This window comes from Bombus terrestris, chromosome 6 (genome assembly GCF_910591885.1).
Source record: "Bombus terrestris chromosome 6, iyBomTerr1.2, whole genome shotgun sequence".
Classification (NCBI taxonomy): domain Eukaryota; kingdom Metazoa; phylum Arthropoda; class Insecta; order Hymenoptera; family Apidae; genus Bombus; species Bombus terrestris.
Window position 1 is genome coordinate 5,666,055 of NC_063274.1, and position 21,545 is coordinate 5,687,599.

Consider the following 21,545-nt stretch of genomic DNA (forward strand, 5'->3'; position numbering starts at 1 on the left):
ATTACTTACAGGTACATTTTCACACTTGGTATAAATTCCAAGAGTATAAAGCTGAATGTCATATAGGCCATTAAGAATCGCGTTGTAGTGAACGTAAGCGCATCGTATAGGAACTTCATCCCCTTGGACCCTAGGAAGTATGGTCGTATGTTACGACGAGTCTGTTTGATAGTAAAGGTTGGTCAATGATCAATTAATGATTAACAAAATGTTTTCTTTTTTTTTAATGATTAAAAACATATAGCAAATCAAATTCGATATTATTACTAGCTTTACTTACAATGCGTGACACCATGGTAAAAAAGGCTCCATTGGCGAATGTTAAATAGTAACCGGGGTAAAAACCATGCCATAAGGCAGAAAGAGCGTACGTGAACACAAGTTTATTGTACTGTGTCCTTTCATATACAATCGACCTAAGCCACCTATTGGTTCCTTTATTCCAGTGTTCGATACTGTCCCTCATATTCAGAGACATCTGAAAAGTACAACTGTCGCATAGATTTTGATTCGTTTAGATCATACAACAATAATAAATCAATAAATTATGAAACACAATAGTACAGATCAGTAACCTTAAACTTAGATCATAACTTCTATTACGAGCTCGATCGATTCAATCTAAGTGATGTCGTCACTGCTGTATAGTACATATTAAAGATTCTATAAAAAATATAGTGATGTAAATTTGCTTAGAATATTTTTATTTCAAATTCAAAAATAAATCGACTGAACCAGATATACGTGTGCAAATCACATCATGTTTTATTTATAACTAATTGATATGCCAGTTTTTGTCCGGGATCTTATATAAGCATTTTTAATAATATGCTTAATGAAATTTCTATTGACTTGGTAAACGTGAATCAACACCGCTCGTCATACAACGAAATCGTGATGCTTCTGACATAACATACTTTGAAAAGAGAAAGTCATTGCTCGCAGTTGGGTTCATATTGCCTCGCTATATCGTAAAAGCGATTCGTTTAATCATAGGATAATGTTTCACATATTAAAATATATTCAGCGGTTCTCGAGATTATCCCAAACATACCGACGCTTATCGCGATCTTTATCTAAGCACGTATAGATATATATAGATTTATCTCTAAAATAATCGTATTCATTTCGAAAAATTTACCTCAAACCCATAAACATCAACATTGGAAGCTAGATCCCATTTGGGTTCGCCATTCGTGTCATAACCGTTGAACCCAAACCCGGAATTATTGCAAATGGCATCGGCGAAGATCCACGCGTGATAGTATTTAAAGCGAACTAGCATAGTGGTCACCATCAGGAACCACATTTTATAAAACACCGTGGTATTCTCGAGGAAGTCATCGTCTGTAAATAAAGTAAAGTCTCGTCAGCGCTCTGACGTGGCGACAATAAATATTAAAGAGACAATATATGACTAGAACCTTTTAGCTTCTGAATCGGATATGTTGGAATGAAAGTCACGAACATAGCCGCGCACAATAAGCTCACTATGACCTTTTTTATTACGACCGGTGACGGAGACGGTTCCAGGACTATCTCATCGTAGTGAGCAGAATTTTTATCACAGCCCTTAAAAAGAATAAAAAATATCAAAACTCCATGTTACGATCTTTATTCTTTTTTTCTTTTTTTTTTTTGTTGTTGTTGTTGTTATCGAGAGCGTATAAACGCAAAAAAGAAAAATGATGATTGAACAAAACTCTAACCGTCAAAGCTCTTGCTCCAGTTAGATTACGTCCATGAATAAAATCGATGTAATCACGATAAAATATCACCGGCCCAGCCATCAACGCTTGAAAATGGAAGACGTAGCTGAAGTACTCTAACGTCGTCGGCATCTTTCTAAAATAAGCCATGCATATAACAGGTTGGGTTTGACCACAGACAGCAAAGGAAATAAAATGATAAATGTAGGAATTATCCGGAGCGCAAGCGATATTATCATTTGAATAGATATGTGATTCAGCTATGTTGATGCGTATGTACTATGGAAGATGTGTTCTTCTGGGTGTGTTGTGTTGCATATTATATAATTAATGTTGTGGAATAAACGACCGGTTAACGAAGACGTCAACTCACTTCACGGCTTGATAACGTTGCGTTGGCGTGAGTTCCTCTTCACGTCGCGTTAACCCATCATGTATGCTGTACGCAAGGCTGGTCACTTTCTGCGTTATCACCATAAGTGGCCCTGAAATGTACACGATGTAACGAGATCTTTATATAGAAATACATATTTTTTATAAACCACGCACGTTCCTGTGATATATTCCTGTTATATGTTATATATTTACTGAGACATATTTTTTATATAAAGTGTAATTCCTATATTACGATGACTTACAAAGTAAAAGTAAAATTAGAAAAGGAAAATTTACGTTGTTATTGTTTAAATTTTCTAATAATTATACGATAGCGTTCAAACAATACAATGTACGAATGACAAAACAATTTGATCGTACGAAAGAAGAATACGATGCGACATTTACGATGACTTAAAAGTTACGGTAAATGTCAAGGAGATCAAATAATATCTTTCTTACAATCGTGTAGCTAATAATTTTTTAATATACATAAGTTTTGATCTTTAACACGTCCAATGACGCAAGTCAGTGTAACTAAAATATTTGCTTAGAAAAACACGTGAAAAATATACTGTAACTCTCGTATTCGAAAACATACCAATAAGAAGAAGATATTAATTATTTAGTGAAGGTGATACACGTGTCTACTTACCAGTGATATCGAGTGTGTACGAGCCATAATTGTACATCTGTCGATGGTAATGCACGCAAGATAAGTAGAGCATCGCCGTTGTTAACACAACTCTGAAACGTATTACCAAGATGAGTTGTTAAGTTCAAAGAACAATCATTGACCGTGATAATGAGAGTAAACATGGAAACACTTCGGCCTTTAACATTTAACGACTATTTATAACTTATAATAAAAATTATCTTATTATATCCTATTATTATGTACAAGTAACGAAGTTCCTATTTTTGTAGTTGTGTTAATAAAAAAGTTTCGGTTTTCCATAAAACATGCGCAGTTTAGTAGTTTATTGAAATTAAAATTTATGAGTAGTTCTATGTCTAGTGATCTATATCTAGAGTTTTAAAGTACAAGAAAGATACATTTAAATGCTGTACTATACAAAAAGTTAGAAATAAATCATTTGATGGTAGAACTACAAGTTGAATTTACAAGAGTGTATTTTTTTATGTATAAAGTATATAATAAGTAGAGTATTTTTTTATGCAAATTATAGGATATGCCTGATACTAAACGGTTCGACGCTTATTCTGTTTGAAATCGCTTAACTGTTTCTCTTGAACAATAAAACTTCTCATAGTAAAATTAGTTAAATAATTAGGTATTTCTTTATTTATAGGCACGTCACTGTGATACGCGATAAGAGAGATATATAAATTTTTAGATAAATTTCGATATAAATATAGATTCGTAATTATTGTTCAAACTACAAAGAGTATAATAAAAAGATGTTTTTGGATTTTTATTATCTATCAAGTACTATTACGAGAAATTATAAATTTTATAAAGGTACATTTATGTTTCCATTGTATTAGTTTTATTACAAATATGTTGTATCTATTATGTAGATACAAAAGGATTTGAAATTTATCATTTCTGAAAAGAAATTGCACCGTATTTACATGCTCTAAATTGATAACGTGTAAAACGGGACAGGAACTTGTACTTGTAGAATACTTACGTTTCTATTCGATGTTTTATAGTGTTCAAAGAACAAGCGAGGGAATTCTAAGTAAATCGTAGAAAATAAATCTTCAAAGTAAATCTTACACTCTGCTAAATCACATATTTCAACATAATTCACATATCTTCGTGGTTAGTGGGATAATTTTTCAAGAAAAACGTTTTTCATCGGGGAGTAATATTTTATCAAGCTGCGCAAAGCTTTCACAGGATATGAAATCTATAGTGACTAATGAAACGAATCAATGTGCCCCATAGTTATAATTATAATGAAAATATCGATATAAATAACTTGCCTCTGTATATTACGAGGATTTTGTGTGCGCATTGCTATGTAACATAAGGCGGGGAGGCCTGCAAGGTGAATCGCCTGCCTGAAAAGATACGAGTTTTCTTTTTTAATGAAGCAAGGTGGTTAAATATAGAGGGGGTTCTCAGGATGCTACAAACATTCTTTTCCATTTATCTTTTTTTCTTTTTTCTTTTCAGTCTCATGCGCTAATCTATACAGTTGATTCTACTGTACAGGATATGTCCACTTTTAATTAATATAATAAATGTATTATTTTATAATATTTTCTAAATAAAGACTTATTTCAAGAGAAGATCGTTTTAACGTACGTATCTCGAACATAGCATATAATTATTAGAATCGTGAATTTTCATGCACTTATGCAAAATTCAAAAAGGAAAATGTATAAAATGTATTCAAAATTGATTTCTTGTTATAATTTTTAATAGGCGGAACAAATTTCTATCGGAATTTTATTTCTGCAGTTGATAGTTCATAGAACAATAAATTTGTAGAAAAATCCTCAGTCTACTTATTTTCGTATAATATGTTTCGTATAAAGATCCGGATATTATAATTAGAACGCTAGATGAAACACACAATGTTCGTGGAAACAATGAATTGTAAGCATTCGGATATAAATATCTCGACACTTGTTCAAATCGTATATTTAACAAAAAATCATTCCTATATCGAATTTTTCGATATAGATGGGTAATTATTTTGATTTCTCTAAATTTAATACATAGAATCGCTACTGTTCGTACCATGGTAAAGTATTACATCTAACTTAAGATAAGTATCAATAAAAGTAAAGTTTTTAATGTATCAATTAATCGTGGGACATCTTGTACAATAGCATGAGTGTATAAAATGGCCTTTTTGCACAACACTATCATGCTTATCAGAGATACAACACTTTTCTCAACTAATTGATTTCTCTTTATTTACGTAGATCTGTTTACCTGCCGAAGCAGAAATATCCAAGCGCAAGGCCGATGACGAGACCAAATACATGTCTGGTGGCTGCTGTCACGGCAACTGGACTAAGAAACGTTCTCAAAAATCCAGCCAATATCAGTGCTGTGAACTGTGTTAGTAGAAAATTCACCTGCGCATAATCAAGAAAATGCATGTGTTACGATATTGGCCGATGTAACCTTGTGTTGAAAAAAAAAAAAAAAAGAAAATTAGATATTAACACTTCGTAGGCAAACTGGATCTATTTTTACTGTTTCGCGCTTTCAACGAATCTTTCTGGAATACTTATCGATATCGCGACTAAGTTATACAGTTCCTTGTTGAGTTAAATATTTGCAATTTGTTAGAAGAGAGATGAAAATTCACAGGAAAGAAACTCAAGCGTGAAATTTCGCGAAATTTTGCTCGACGATTCAGTTTGCCTAACATCGTCTTATTGCCAAATTTTAATGTGATGTTCGAATTTCAATTCAACTATTCAACTTTCAAGATAATTGCCAGTTTCAATATAAAATTCTTAATTATCTAATAGCACGTTAGTTGAAATTTATTCCACCTCCTGCTGCAGAAAGATCATGGTTATTATGTGCAATCATTCCTTCAAACGTCAAATGCTATCGCAGAAGAAACAGGCATTCGATTCCTGTCAAACAAGACTTTAATATTGCAGCAGTTTCTCGAACAATGTAACATAAAACGTAGCTTGAAATTTTATTTATACGTGATTCTAACATTCTGTCATAATTTTAAAGATTCCAGAAAATCTATCTTACCCAACAAATTTCTTCAACACAATAAAACAGGAAATAAGAAATATACTCAAGTTCTATTAAGCTCAATTTACTTGACTACATTTGAAGCATCGGGAAAATAACTTAGCTCTTTACCAGCATAAATTTATCTCATTTGCAGAACTGCAAAAACTCTTCAAATTCTTCGGTCAATAAAATTTCCTAAGCGCTAAAATCTATAAGAATAAGCTTACATACATATTGCGCACTATGATTATAATTGCAAAAATTCTATTCTCAGAAAAACGAATCACTCTGAAAATGAGAAAATTTGTAGAATTCTTTAGGAGTCTTCGCATAACGCTTTTTTATCTTTCCTTTTTGAATTCCTATGGTATTTTTTGTTAAATGAGTCTTTTAAAAGTCAAACTCTGCGTTTCGTTTTCCTAAGTTCATTAGCCAGGAACGCGATTAATATCCAACTTCTAAAAGATAAATCACTTACCCCATAAGTTCGTAGTTTGCATAATTGCAAGGTAAATTTTCAAAAATAGCGCTCCTAACATTATCACTTTTCCCTATTTTTCGATTTTCAAATCGATCAATGCGACTTCCCAGTGACGCAAATTTAATTAGCAAACTAACGTGTAATTACGTTTGCAGATAATTTTTTACATTTGCAAAGATATAATTGAGTTGCGTCATTTACAAAACAAAGATATAAACTGCCTCTAACATTAAGGCTTCGGTGATAAACTGACGAATGACAGAACTGATCAACGGACTATGGATGTATTTTCCTTTTCTTATCGGGAATTGGTTATTTTCTGAGTCAGTCCTCACGGGGAATAACAGGAATAACCTCGTGGTACGTAATAAAAGATATGTCTTGAGAAATCATACTCGAGCCAAGATTAACCATCATATCAAGCCTATGGACCGTTTGTCACAACTTTCATGTTTCACGCATGTAGATTAGAATTCTAAAAGTAGTGATCGCAAAACGTGGAAATTCTGAATAACCACTTTGGTCCCCACGGGCTTCTCTATCTCGTAAAGAGCAACAGAATGTGCATTGTACTCGTATGAACTACGAAGGTCGCATATGAAAGAGAACACGCTAGCCTATATCGTCCCTATTGTTCTTCGGTGTTTATAATGCGTCGTATTCATAAGATAAAACACGATTTTGAAAAAAAGAGAAAAAAGCACTGTAAATTACGTAGGTAGAGCGTTATATTTGAAGAACTATATATTGCAGTATGATAGATTTTACTATTATTTTTGTTTATAATTTTGAAATGCTAGAATATAATACAGCATATTAAAAATAACGATGGAAGTTAAAAAAAAAGTTGCTTCGTACGCGAAAATTACTATGGAGATTCGAACGAATTTTGAACTCTGCGTGAAAATACATATATATTATAAAATTTTAACAAAAATTTCTCGTCTGATGCATCACTTACTTTATATTTATCTTAAATGTTCATCCGTGAAGCAAATATCCTAACATGCATATATTTGTATCGTTTCCCGCGTATGCAAATACAAATAAAACAGGTCGGAATCATGCCACATTCCAACACATCGTATACGACGCTAGAATTGATCATTATGAAATTTATTTCTTTCGTTCGTTATAAAATCTTCTTAATCAGACAATCTTGTTTGTATTTAAAGCGTTTTATGAGAATAAGGCTGTATATGAGGTAATTTAGTGTTCCAAGAATATTAGATTTGGGGGGCTAAAAGCATCAATTACATGATAACGCGATGCTGCGATTAGAAAAAAAAAAAAAATACACCTATCTAGATCCGCACTATCTTGTACATCTACGAAAATTTAATTTCGAACCAGGTGAATCATGATTCAATATTCTTGAAGCCATTCGATATTCGTACGTGCGTACAATTTTTTTGCTAATATTCCTCAAAGTTAAATCGTTCGTCGACAAATAAATTATTTTTTATGCAAATTAGGACATTGTATATTATGTGGTTGTTTCTAACTATGCAGTAATCTTTGAGTTTTTGCTTCCCAATCTCAGATTCGTTTCAAGAGACAAGTAGGATAATAATGTTGTGAGAAAGCTTTCAACGTAAAATGGAAATACGAAATATATACGTATCATTAATAATATTTAAAGATATCCCGCACATTTACAAAATTTGATCACTATAAGAGCACGGTTGGATAGAAAGTGACGAAGAACACAACGAATTTAACACTAAAAATACCAGAATGATCAAAACGCCCAACTTGTCATTTTTTCGTCGAAATTTTATGAATTTACAACGGGATATTTTAAAGATTCGAATTATTTATTGCAAAATATATGTTATTGATAATTGTATTGTTAAGAAATTATTAGAGGTTCCATCGAATTATTGTGGGGCTATTAAAATATTAAAAAAAAAATAATTTCCTATTTATCAATTTCTCCGTTACAAAATTTGAAATATTCTACGAAGACTTCTTTCTCCTTATATTATACGAATATCGGTATCTATCTAACGGTCGACATCAAACAATACCAAAGAAAAAGAAGGAAATAAAGAACGGAATTAAAAGTTATAAACAATGAAATTCTAATCGGTATTCTAATCGAACGCATAAGCAACGAACTCCACTGATAACTGAAAATATGCATAATGTACACTCGTATTATTGACCTCCGATGACCCAAGAGTGGGATTCCCAGAGACAATCACAGAACCACAGACAGAAAAGCGGATAAGGAACCGACGGTGATCCCCGGCTCGAGTTGGCATAAAAAAGATAGGGAAAAAGCTTTAACGTAAAATTGGTATATAAGAGCAAGCTCCAGCCGATTGTGGCATAGAAATCCATCAGCTCTACAAACAAGAGCATCAGAGATCTTGTGTCAAAGAGATCCAAGTGAATCAAAAAACAATTTCCAAGATGAAATTCATCGTACTGGCTCTCTTCTGCATGGCCGCGTACGCCGCTGCCCAAGAAATTGAACCTGAAGCTGTGGAAGAATACTACGTAAGAACTTTACTATTTAATTAATTGTAAAATTGCTACTTAAAAATTAACACTAAATGTGATTGAAACAATATTACAATAGGATAGTAGTTGGATAATTAGTACTTTCATCCAATAGATGGTAATGTCTAAATCTGTTACTCTGCAATAATTTGAAAATTGCGTATGGACTGCTTACAAATATACAAATTAAAAATGTCATCAAGCGAGAATTGTTTACGAAAATCTATAATAGAACGAATTTGAGCATTTTGATGAATTTTCCAACGCTACATCTTAAACTTAACATTTTTATCCTTGTATCATGTTAACGCATCAACCCTTTAAATACCACGAACGCATATATGGTACACGTGCACATGGCACATTCTATTAAATACCATTAACAAAAAAGGAAGAAATAAAACAGATTAACTTCGTTCAGGAAGCTTAAATAATTCCAATAGAAATCCATTTTTTAAATCGCGTCCCTATCGCACAATTCGATTAATATTAGTAGTGACATTTTCTCCTGCATAATAACTCCAACAGCTTACTAATAGTCCAAATAAAATTTCATATGAAAATTCTATAAATTATCAGTCGACCAACTATCCTATTTGACATAAAATCGTAAAATTATAAGCTTTAAACGAAAATTCTAAAAATTTGTAGCTTGTCAATTTGCTGAAGTTACTAGTTAATTGAATATTATTCCACAACTGCAATCAAGTATCGATATTCGAAACTTCCCTTACAGCTATCATATGAATCAATATATCATGAAAAAAGGTTCTGGTCCCGTTCTTCGTTAACTGTGAATCCATATTTTTTTCTTCTCAGGGCTCTCCTCGTTTTCGACGACACGCTGACCCCCAAGGGTCCCTTGTTATCAATGGAAAGAAACCATTGAGCGGACCGGATCGTCGCCCATCCTTGGACGTCGATTATCATCAACGCGTCTACGACAGAAACGGAGTGAACGCGGACGCGTACGGTGGATTGAATATTCGCCCAGGACAACCTGCTCAACCACACTTGGGTGTCCAAATCCAGCGTGAATACAAGAATGGCTTCATCAGAGGATACAGCCAGGCTGAACGCGGTCCTGGCGGCAGGATCTCGCCCAGCTTCGGCGTGGGTGGTGGATTCAGATTCAGACGCGACGTCGATGACGTGATGTCAGAGGAACTAGGATATTAAATCTATCTATGCGTACAGTTAACGATTAGATTACGGATTTTTCTGCAAATTCATAATTTTTTTGGACACAATTAGAGAAATTTAGACAGAGATCAGTTTTAACGAAATATCAATTACTATTAGTATTGTCTCGTATTAATTGCATTTATTTAATATTTAATGATTATTTATTTGAAATATGCATTTACTTTGTTTCATTTCGTATATTTTACGTAATTGGTAAGACATTGACGATTAAGAGATTGTACTTAAAAGAAATGATAATAAATGTAATGTAATAACATAAATGGTGTATAGTTATTTGTGGCCAATGATAAAGGTAAACGAACTTGTCTAGTGCGAGTGAACTTTTAGCGCATTGAGTACAAGCGATAAGCGTTTAGAATGTAGCTAGTGATTTTGACAGCTGAGCTTGACGATGATGAGGTTACAGTTATTGGAATATATGGTATACGTATTCTAATATTATTCTAAGCTATACGTATAGCTTAGAATAACGGAGGATACGCGGCAAAAAAACGAGTTCGCTCGTTTATTTGAATCAAAATGATTTTAAAACAACCTGTGCCAAGTATTTTTGGAGAAAATTTAGTGAATTAAGTTAAGATATTACTTTTTAATAAAAAGAAAAATATTGATAATTTACATAAAAATAAAAATAAAGATTCTGTTACTAAAAAGAAAATATGAAAAAAAAAACAGATATAAATTCGCTAATTTAGCCATTACACAGTAAATAATATTCGATCCAAAAGAAAATATTTGAATAGCAAATACTAGTAAAATCTTGTATATCTAAGAATGAAGTAGAATATATGATGTATCTTAATTTTCAACCCAGTAAATTAAAAGCACAGAACTTATCGGAGAAAATTAATCAAGCGTAATACTTACAGAATTTATCAAACAATTAACTCTTTCTAATTTCTAAAACAGCTCTAAAGATAATATTTGAAAGCAGAATATGATAATACTTCGTCGTAAAGTGTTTAAAAGTCAGCTTGTAAGAGAATAAACTAGGTCTCTGATATAATAGCACGAAAAAAAAAATTTTTTTCCAAGCCAATAATTTATATATAACTTAGCAGTGTAGTTGACGTTATAAAGAGTGCTATAAAGAAAGATATTTAACATACGTAATCATTTTGTCATGATACAGTATCGTAATATCTTAAGCGCCATTATGTATTCGAACATAGTTTAATTTCTAAGCAGTGGTTCGATGCAGGATGACCAATGGAAAGCACTAATATACACGTGACTGTGGTCTGTTACGTCATTGTTATTGCGATAGGTGCTGTTTCGCGTTCGAGCTTGCAATTGAGATATACATCGATACGAGCTTTTAAAAGGTTAATGATACTATTGAAATTCTCTAAAAAATTATAAAAAATTTCAAGTATGGGTTACATTTGAAATATCTACATTCCTTTCATCGGAATTTCGCGTGGAATTACACGGGAGTTTGATCTAAAATTCCATTAAAAACAACATACATCTGTGTGTTATGTACCTATTAAGTTGTTAAGTATGTTATTTGTTAACATATATATGCGAATGCACAAAATCATAAGAATTAATTTGGATTTCACAAGAAAAATGTACGCTAAACAAATCTCGAATGAAGCTTGTAGGAACGTTTCTCGTTTATCGCTGACATCTTACTGATTTTATCTTACCATTCGAACAATCACCTCATGAAGATAAACTATCGAACACGGTAGGTCACCGTTTCATGAATTATTACCTCGCGCATTGCACTTTATTTTTCTTTAGTCGAAAGCATTTCTCTCGATTTTTATCTTTTCTTTTTCGATTTTATTGAAAATGTTCTGAGTAGAAAAAAATTTCATTTTCTGCCATTTCCCTTGCATTTCTAACAATAAATAATTATTGCATTTTACAAAAAATGACTAGAGACATCGAGAAATATGGTTGTAATACGTTGTTTCTCCTACGTATTTTCAACTTTATTATTGACACGTTTCACAGACAGCATAAGATCTCCTACCAGCCAAAATTATAGATTGTCGCTTTGGGGACATTTTTTAATAGGAAATATGTTTAATACACGATACAGGGTGTTTCAATAAATATCAAACGTCATCCAAAAATATCCAGTATACCGAATAAATTTATAGCTCGTACATTTAAAATTCTTCGTAATTTACAAAATTTGTAGAAGTTTCTAATTTAACACTACCTACATAAATTCTGTTAGCAGTACAAAATTATTTGCTTCCTAGTTTTGAAGGTATAAAAGACAAATTTATCAACAAATGCCTTTATTTCGAATAAATCTGATCTTAACTTATTTAAAAATATCTAATCAAAGTTTATAGAGATAAGAACATCCGCAAAAATTTATTTCATACACTCTTGAAGATAATATGCTTATAACTAAACTCTTGTTCAACTAAATTTCTGTATATGAAACACTATACACAGTATAAATTTTTATACTCCACCCGCTATCTGATACCAAGAGAAGTATAAAGCCTTATAAATTAGGCTTATCTACCTTAAACCGCCCTAACTGTTCGTAATGAATTTTGGAGCTACCATTTTAAATTACACTGAACTAGCTCCCATACAATTATTCTTTTCTCGGATTCGTGATTCTCGACAATTTCTCAGTCTTGATCGAGAAAAACTTCCCCATTTCGTCCACTAAGAAAGCCACCAGTGACAAATAACGTTTGTCCGTGGCCGATGAAATCCGATAACGCGACCAGCTGAGAGATCACTTATGCCATTGATTCTGAGATCACGTGCAGATTTTCCTTCAAGCTCGTTAAATCAACTTTCGTGATTAACCGATTATAGAGCGCGAATTCTGCACACGCACATCTACTATCAAATGTCGTGATACCACATGTTAATACGATCATTGAAACATTTTCATTCTGGTACATCAGCGACCTTTTATTCGCTTATACACTCTGTTAAAAATAATAAAATTGTTTGTGCGATCTGTTTGAGGAAGACGATGTCCGAATAGAAAATCTGCTCTCAATTGAACCTATTAACTTACGTTTCCGCGTAACTGCCGAAATAAAATTGTGCTTCAAAATAGAACTCCGAGGAGGAAGAGGGGAATTTTTATCTTAGAACTGACGACGATTCGCATTCAAATCTTATTTTTATCTGATCAGATTATACATTCAAAATGTATTGCGCACTACATAAATTTTTATTACATCTTATTCGCAGAATCGAAATACGGACATGGAGTCAAAGTCAAGGGATATTGTTCATAGTCTAATGTTTAGTGACTCGCGTAGCAGTTAACATATTAGTAGAATATATAATCCACATGGAAAATACATTTATTATACACAAATTTACACATTTACAACAAACGTTATGAACTTGTATAATTCTTATAACACTGTGTTATTCTTAAACTGCCATGTTAAAATAATTATACTCTCTTCGAAATTATCTTTTCCATTTCATTAGTATAAAATTTTCCATTTGCGCAATAGCAAATTACTCTTCTTTCAAGTTGTACCGTAGGTAGTAGCTGTTTCGACACTTATGGAGAAACAGTTCATCAACTCCCTGAATGGCTGAATTGGTCCTCCAAGCCCTAATTAGAGTTTAGAGGGACCTGTTCACAAATGACCAAATTGAAGAAATCTAGAACAAGAGTGCTGGCAAAATTCAACATCTCAGAAATAATCAAGAGGTTGTACGAATCTAGTTCACGTCGCTTCTTAAAAAACAATGAAACACCAACCGATACAATGAGACTACTGTCTTCACAGATTTTTTTTTATACGCGAACTCACTTTCTCCTTTCTTCTGCCTTTTTCATCCACTATTTCACAGAGAAGGAAATGGGTTAGAATGGCGATAAGGGAAATCAATTAATGTAACGGTATTTAAACTTGAACACACGTACGTACAAAACACGTTTAAACTACATTCTTGGACGTAACTGTAACTTGAGTGACGCAACGGTACCTGATGTTCTTGCGCGAGGATGAATGGAGACCGCGAACGGTTAGTTCTTTCTTGTCTCAGCTAACAAAATACAGCATCAGGTAGGTCTGGATTTCCAAATACCGTGCAATTAGAGGTTTGTTGAAGAAGAAACGTACAACTAGGAAATCCTTACTTATAGTTAGTACGATGACGATTCCAACTCTGAAAAGGAGGTACGAGAAAATCATCTTGATTTCTCACGTAGAAATGATAAACACGAAGCAATTTGTCGATCTTCAAGCGTTGACGATTAATCTTATAAAGTGACTGTGTCATGCGTTTTCAACGATACGGACATCGATGCTGCTTTATTTCTAACATGGTTAAAGATGCTTATATTTCTCCTTGTCATCTGTTGTCAAATGGAATATTGTATTTTGAAATAGTGCGACTAGGAACGAACAATGTTAAAATGTAGTTTTGAGTTGGAATATTTTAATTGTAATAAACGTGAATGAATTGTTTCCGATTCAATAGAAATCATGGACATAAATACAAATGTGAAACGAGCGTTAATTCATTTACACGCTGAATAAATTCATAGAAATGAGTGTTCTTCGCATAAATAATCTTTTCTTTCTCGAGCGATGTAACACGGATTGTTTTTCCAAAGAGCAATACCAATAACATGCTAACTTTACAAATCTTATTTTTTATATAGATTATCATCGCATAAGCGAAAAGTTACTTTATATTAGAACAGGACAAAATTTAAAGATTATAACGGGGCAAACGGAGCAATTTTATAAAAACAAATTGTAATTGACAAGAAGAGCGAATGTACGATATAATTTAATGTAATGTAACAGACGAACGTTTAATACGGATAAAGTACCTAACAGAAATTTTGCTTGCATACAAATATCAATTTTAAACTTTCTTCTGTCCGCCACTGTAGATATACAAGTACATTATTAATTTTTGTAATCCTAATTTAATACGTAACATTTAATACGCGTGAAATTTATGTGGAAATTCTAAAGATATATTCATTTGAAGTACATATGTGTAAATTGTATGGAAACAGTTTTGTAAAAATTGCTCGGCACATAGCAACCGTAACAGAAATTCGATCGATAGTATAGTAAACTTGAAACGCTAAAAGTGAAAAAAGAAAATAGAGAAAACGCAACTTCTTAAAAAACTGCTAAGTCAGCAACTTGTAGCAGAGAGAAATGAAAGTACAGATATTCTGAATTAAGATCAAAGTTTACTGAAACAGCATATAAATTATTACATAAACTGTTAAACTGTTACATGTTATCTTAAATACTTTCCAATATTATAGGATCAAAACTTCTCTTGACTTTAAAATGTAATTCTTTCTAAGAAATTTATTATTAATGTGGTATCTAAATGGGTCTTAGAGGAAAGGACAAGTAATGATGTTCTGATTCAATAAATGATATTCGAAGCAACGAAATGATTACAATGCTGTTGTACGTCTTATTCTCATGGGCGGCTTTCGACTTCCCAATTCATACTCTCCGGCTTCTACACTCGCTCGCTCTCGCTTCTCAACTCACACTCTGCACACCTTTTGCATCCGTCCTCTCCGGCATCTCAACTAACTCTCCCTTTAGGGTCTCTTTGCCTTTTCCCGTCCTTCGGAACAGGTGTCCCGAAACGCCTGTGGTCAGGTTCACGCAGGTCCTTTCCACGAAAACTGTCCACTTAAAAAGACCCAACGGCACATTGATGTACCTGACGATGCCGCGGCTCTTGCAACTTTGTCTACGGTTCGGCCGATACCTTAGGCCTTTTGGCCCCGATACTACATTAATATTTCCAAAAATTAACTTTTATTATAATTATCCACACGTGTGATATGTAAATATACTTCGGCATATTATAACACACCAAGTATATTATATAATACATATCACATAATACTAATGTTTCTTCAAATTTATGTTAGTATAATTAAAGCCTGAGACTTGAAATAAACTTTATAAGAACGTTAATACCATGATCTCAGATTTACTGATAATAGTACTTTCTACGTGATAAATAATACCTTTCGCTGCAAAAAGATAGTGGTTATTACGTTCAATCATTCCTTCAAACGTCTAATGCGATTGCACAAGAAACAGGCATTCGATTCTGTCAAACAAGACTTTGATATTACAGTAGTTTCTCAAAACATGTAACGTAAAACGTAGCTTGGAATTTCATTCATACGTGATTCTAACATTCCGTCATAATTTTAAAGATTCCAAAAGATCTATCTCATCCAACAAATTTCTTCAACACAATAAAATAGGAAATAAGAAATATACTCAAGTTCTATTAAGCTCGATTTACTTGACTACATTTGAAGCATCGGGAAAATAACTTAGCTCTTTACCAGCATAAATTTATCTCATTTGCAGAACTGCAAAAACTCTTCAAATTCTTCGGTCAATAAAATTTCCTAAGCGCTAAAATCTATAAGAATAAGCTTACATACATATTGCGCACTATGACTATAATTGCAAGAATTCTAGTCTCAGAGAAACGAATCACTCTGAAAATGAGAAAATTTGTAGAATTCTTTAGGAGTCTTCGCATAACGCTTTTTTATCTTTCCTTTTTGAATTCTTATGGCATTTCTTGTTAAATGAGTCTTTAAAAAGTCAAACTCTGCGTTTCGTTTTCTTAAGTTCATTAGCCAGGAACGCGATTAATATCCAACTTCTAAAAGATAAATCACTTATCCCATAAGTTCGTAGTTTGCATAATTGCAAGGTAAATTTTCAAAAATAGCGCTCCTAACATTATCACTTTTCTCTATTTTTCGATTTTTAAATCGATCAATGCGACTTCCCAGTGACGCAAATTTAATTAGCAAACTAACGTGTAATTACGTTTGCAGATAATTTTTTACATTTACAAAGATATAATTGAGTTGCATCATTTACAAAACAAAGATATAAACTGCCTCTAACATTAAGGCTTCGGTGATAAACTGGCGAATGACAGAAATGATCAACGGACTATGGATGTATTTTTCTTTTCTTATCGGGAATTGGTTATTTTCTGAGTCAGTTTTCACGGAGAAGAACTGGAATAACCTCGTGGCACGTAATGAGAGATAGGTCTTGCGAAATCATACTCGAACCAAGATTAACCGTTATCACAATCCTATGAACCGTTTGTCACGCATGTAGATTGAATTCTAAAAGTAGTGATCGCAAAACGTGGAAATTCTGAATAACCACTTTGGTCCCCATGGGCATCTCTAGTTCGTAAAGTGCAACAGAATGTGTATTGTACTCGTACGAACTACGAAGGTCGCGTATGAAAGAGAACACGCTAGTCTATATCGTCTCTATTATTCTTCGGTGTTTATAATGCGTCGTATTCATGGCATAAAGCACAAATTCGAAAAAAAGAAAAAAAGCACTGTAAATTACGTAGGTAGAGCGTTATATTTGAAGAACCATATATTACAATCTACAATTTTGAAACGGTAGAATGTAATACAGCATATTAAAAATAACGGTGAAAGTTAAAAAAAAATGTTGCTTCGCACACGAAAATTATTACGCAGATAATTTTAATTACAAACTATGTTCTCTGCGTGAAAATACATATATATAATAAAATTTTAACAAGAATTTCTCGTCTGATGCATTGCTTACTTTATATTTATCTTAAATGTTCATCCGCGAAGCAAATATGGTAACATAGATATATTTGTATTATTTCCCGCGTGTGCAAATGAAAATAAAACAAATCGGAATTATACAACGTTCCAATACATCGTATAAGATGCTAGAATTGATCATTATGAAATTTCTTTCTTTCGTTCGTTATAAAATCTTCTTAATCAGATAATTTTGCTTGTATTTAAAGCCTTTGGTGCGAATAAGACGGTATATGAGTATATGAGTAATTTAGTGTTCCAAGAATATTAGATTTGGAAGGTTAAAAGTGTCAATTACATGATAACGCGATGCTCCGATTAGAAAAATAATGTACTTATCTAAACCTGCACTATCTTGTACACCTGCGCAAATTTAATTTCGAATCAGGTGAATCATGATTCAACATTCTTGAAGCCATTCGATATTCGTACGTGCGTACAATTTTTTTGCTAATATTCCTCAAAGTTAAATCGTTCGTCGACAAATAAATTATTTTTTATACAAATTAGGACATTGTATATTATGTGGTTGTTTCTGACTATGCAATCTTTGAGTTTTTACTTCCCAATATCAGTTTTGTTTCAAGAGACAAATAGGATAATAATGTTCTGAGAAAACCTACAACGTAAAATGGAAATACGAAATATATACGTATCATTAATAATATTTAAAGATATCCCGTACACTTACAAAAATTGATCACCATAAGGGCACGATTGGGTGGAAAGTGACGAAGAACGCAACGAATTTAACATTAAAAATACCAGAATGATCAAAACGCCCAACTTGTCATTTTTTCGTCGAAATTTTATGCATTTAAAACGGGACATTTTAAAGATTTGAATTATTTATTGCAAAATATATGTTATTGGTAATTGTATTGTTATGAGATTATTGGACGTTCCATCGAGTTATTGTGGGGCCACTAAAATATTTGTAAAATGACACAAAAATACCACAAACTACAGAAATATCAAAAAAGTAAATTTCCAATTTACCAATTTCATCATTGCGAAATTTGAAATATTCTACGGAGACTTCTTTCTCCTTATATTATACGGATATCGATATCTATCTAACGGTCGACATCAAACAATACCAAAGAAAAAGAAGAAAATAAAGAACGGAATTAAAAGTTATAAACAATGAAATTCTAATCGGTATTCTAATCGAACGCATAACGAACTCCATTTACAACTGAAAATATGCATAATGCACACTCGTATTATTGACCTCCGATGACCCAAGAGTAGGATTCCCCGAGACAATCACACAGACGCAGACAGAAATGCGGATAAGGAACCGACGGTGATCCCCCGGCTGGAATTACCACAAAAAAGACAGGGAAAGAGCTTCAGCGTAAAATTGGTATATAAGAGCAAGCTCCAGCCGATTGTGGCATAGAAATCCATCAGCTCTAAAAACAAGAGCATCAGAAATCTTGTGTCAAAGAGTTCCAAGTGAATCAAAAAAACAATTTCCAAGATGAAATTCATCGTACTGGCTCTCTTCTGCATGGCCGCGTACGCCGCTGCCCAAGAAATTGAACCTGAAGCTGTGGAAGAATACTACGTAAGAACTTTACTATATCATTAATTGTAAAATTGCTACTTAGAAATTAGCACTAAATGTGATTGAAACAATATTACAATAGGGTAGTAGTTGGATAATTAGTACTTTCATCCAATAGATGGTAATGTTTAAATCTGTTACTCTGCAATAATTTGAAAATTGCTTATGGATTGGTTACAAATATACAAATTAAAAATGTCATCAAGCGAGAATTGTTTACGAAAATCTATAATAGAACGAATTTGAGCATTTTGATGAATTTTCCAACGCTACATCTTAAACTTAACATTTTTATCCTTGTATCATGTTAACGCTTCGACTCTTTAAATACTACGAACGCATATATGGTACACGTGCACATGGCACATTCTATTAAATATCATTAACAAAAAAGGAAGAAATAAAACAGATTAACTTCGTTCAGGAAGCTTAAATAATTCCAATAGAAATCCATTTTTTAAATAGCGTCCCTATCGCACAATTCGATTAATATTAGTAGTGACATTTTCTCCTGCATAATAACTCCAACAGCTTACTAATAATCCAAATAAAATTTGATGTAAAAATTCTATAAATTATCAGTCGACCAACTATCCTATTTGACATAAAATCGTAAAATTATAAACTTTAAACGAAAATTCTAAAAATTTGTAGCTTGTCAATTTGCTGAAGTTACTAGTTAATTGAATATTATTCCACAACTGCAATCAAGTATCGATATTCGAAACTTCCTTTACAGCTATCATATGAATCAATATATCATGAAAAAAGGTTCTGGTCCCGTTCTTCGTTATCTGTGAATCCATATTTTTTTCTTCTCAGGGCTCTCCTCGTTTTCGACGACACGCTGACCCGCAAGGGTCCCTTGTTATCGATGGAAAGAAACCATTGAGCGGACCGGATCGTCGCCCATCCTTGGACGTCGATTATCATCAACGCGTCTACGACAGAAACGGAGTGAACGCGGACGCGTACGGTGGATTGAATATTCGCCCAGGACAACCTGCTCAACCACACTTGGGTGTCCAAATCCAGCGTGAATACAAGAATGGCTTCATCAGAGGATACAGCCAGGCTGAACGCGGTCCTGGCGGCAGAATCTCGCCCAGCTTCGGCGTGGGTGGTGGATTCAGATTCTAACGCGACATCGATGACGTGATGTCAGAGGAACTAGGATATTAAATCTATCTATGCGTACAGTTAACGATTATATTACGGATTTTTCTGCAAATTCATAATTTTTTTATGGACACAATTAGAGAAATTTAGACAGAAATCAGTTTTAACGTAATATCAATTACTATTAGTATTGTCTCGTATTAATTGCATTTATTTAATATTTAATGATTATTTATTTGAAATATGCATTTACTTTGTTTCATTTCGTATATTTTACGTAATTGGTAAGACATTGACGATTAAGAGATTGTACTTGAAAAGAAATGATAATAAATGTAATGTAATAACATAAATGGTGTATAGTTATTTATGGCCAATGATAAAGGTAAACGAACTTGTCTAGTGCGAGTGAACTTTTAGCGCATTCAGTACAAGCGATAAGCGTTTAGAATGTAGCTAGTGATTTTGATAGCTGGGCTTGACGATGATGAGGTTACAGTTATTGGAATACACGTATAGCTTAGAATAACAGATGATATGCGGCAAAAAACGATTTTGTTCGTTTATTTGGGTCAATGTGATTTTAAAACAACCTGTGCCAAGTATTTTGGGGGAAAATTGAGTGATATAAGTTAAGATATTACTTTTTAATAAAAATAGAAATAATGATAATTTACATAAAAATAAAAATGAAGGTTCTGTTACTAAAAAGAAAATAAGAAAAAGCAGATATAAATTCGCTAATTTAACCATTACACAGTAAATAAAATTCGATCCAAAACAAAATATTTGAATAGCAAGTATAAGGCTGTATAAATTAGGCCTACCTGTCTTATACCGCCCTAATTGTTCGTAATGAATTTTGGTGCTACCATTTTAAATCACACTGAACTAACTGCTGTACAATTATTCTTTTGTCGGATTCGTGATTCTCGACAATTTCTCAGTCTTGAACGAGAAAAATTTTCCCATTTCGTCCGCTAAGAAAGCCACCAGTGACAAATAACGTTTGTCCGTGGCCGATGAAATGCGATAACGCGACCAGCTGAGAGATCACTTATGTGACTGATTCTGAGATCACGTGCAGATTTTCCTTCAGGCTCGTTAGACCAACTTTCGTGATTAACCGATTATAGAGCGCGAATTCTGCGCACGCATATCTACTATCAAATGTCGTGATACCACATGTTAATACGATCATTGAAACATTTTCATTCGTGACATTCTGGTACATCAGCGACCTTTTATTCGCTTATACACTCTGTTAAAAATAATAAAATTGTTTGTGCGATCTG

The 21,545-nt window shown here is 33.0% G+C and overlaps 3 protein-coding genes across 4 annotated transcripts in view; 2 read left to right on the top strand and 1 right to left on the bottom strand.

The window, feature by feature from the left end:
* Positions 1-21,545, bottom strand: part of LOC100642450 (lysophospholipid acyltransferase 6) — a 32,591-nt gene that overhangs the window by 2,319 nt on the left and 8,727 nt on the right. The window contains exons 2-10 of one of the 2 annotated variants that reach the window (XM_003395855.4): positions 4,999-5,144; positions 4,038-4,115; positions 2,740-2,831; positions 2,083-2,194; positions 1,710-1,845; positions 1,425-1,572; positions 1,142-1,347; positions 281-478; positions 10-161 (exon numbers count right to left, since the gene is read on the bottom strand). In XM_003395855.4, coding sequence (XP_003395903.1) covers positions 10-161; positions 281-478; positions 1,142-1,347; positions 1,425-1,572; positions 1,710-1,845; positions 2,083-2,194; positions 2,740-2,831; positions 4,038-4,115; positions 4,999-5,144 — 1,268 coding nt within the window. The remainder of the gene's footprint in view (positions 1-9; positions 162-280; positions 479-1,141; positions 1,348-1,424; positions 1,573-1,709; positions 1,846-2,082; positions 2,195-2,739; positions 2,832-4,037; positions 4,116-4,998; positions 5,145-21,545) is intronic. The other variant, XM_048406975.1, reaches the window with a different exon arrangement.
* On the top strand, positions 8,567-10,227 carry LOC125385347 (hymenoptaecin-like). The gene is made up of 2 exons (XM_048406977.1): positions 8,567-8,758; positions 9,581-10,227. The coding sequence occupies exons 1-2, from the start codon at positions 8,672-8,674 to the stop codon at positions 9,938-9,940; spliced, it is 447 nt and encodes a 148-aa protein (XP_048262934.1). The 5' UTR covers positions 8,567-8,671; the 3' UTR covers positions 9,941-10,227.
* Positions 18,955-20,603, top strand: LOC100631061 (hymenoptaecin). Its single transcript, XM_048406978.1, has 2 exons — positions 18,955-19,131; positions 19,954-20,603. The coding sequence occupies exons 1-2, from the start codon at positions 19,045-19,047 to the stop codon at positions 20,269-20,271; spliced, it is 405 nt and encodes a 134-aa protein (XP_048262935.1). The 5' UTR covers positions 18,955-19,044; the 3' UTR covers positions 20,272-20,603.

What these genes read in the sequence shown, in the direction of transcription:
- LOC125385347 (XM_048406977.1), top strand. Translation starts at nt 8,672, where the DNA reads ATGAAATTCATCGTACTGGCTCTCTTCTGCATGGCCGCGTACGCCGCT. An exon ending in AAGCTGTGGAAGAATACTAC is followed by an intron (nt 8,759 to 9,580) that starts GTAAGAACTTTA and finishes TTTTCTTCTCAG; the next exon opens with GGCTCTCCTCGTTTTCGACG.
- LOC100631061 (XM_048406978.1), top strand. Translation starts at nt 19,045, where the DNA reads ATGAAATTCATCGTACTGGCTCTCTTCTGCATGGCCGCGTACGCCGCT. An exon ending in AAGCTGTGGAAGAATACTAC is followed by an intron (nt 19,132 to 19,953) that starts GTAAGAACTTTA and finishes TTTTCTTCTCAG; the next exon opens with GGCTCTCCTCGTTTTCGACG.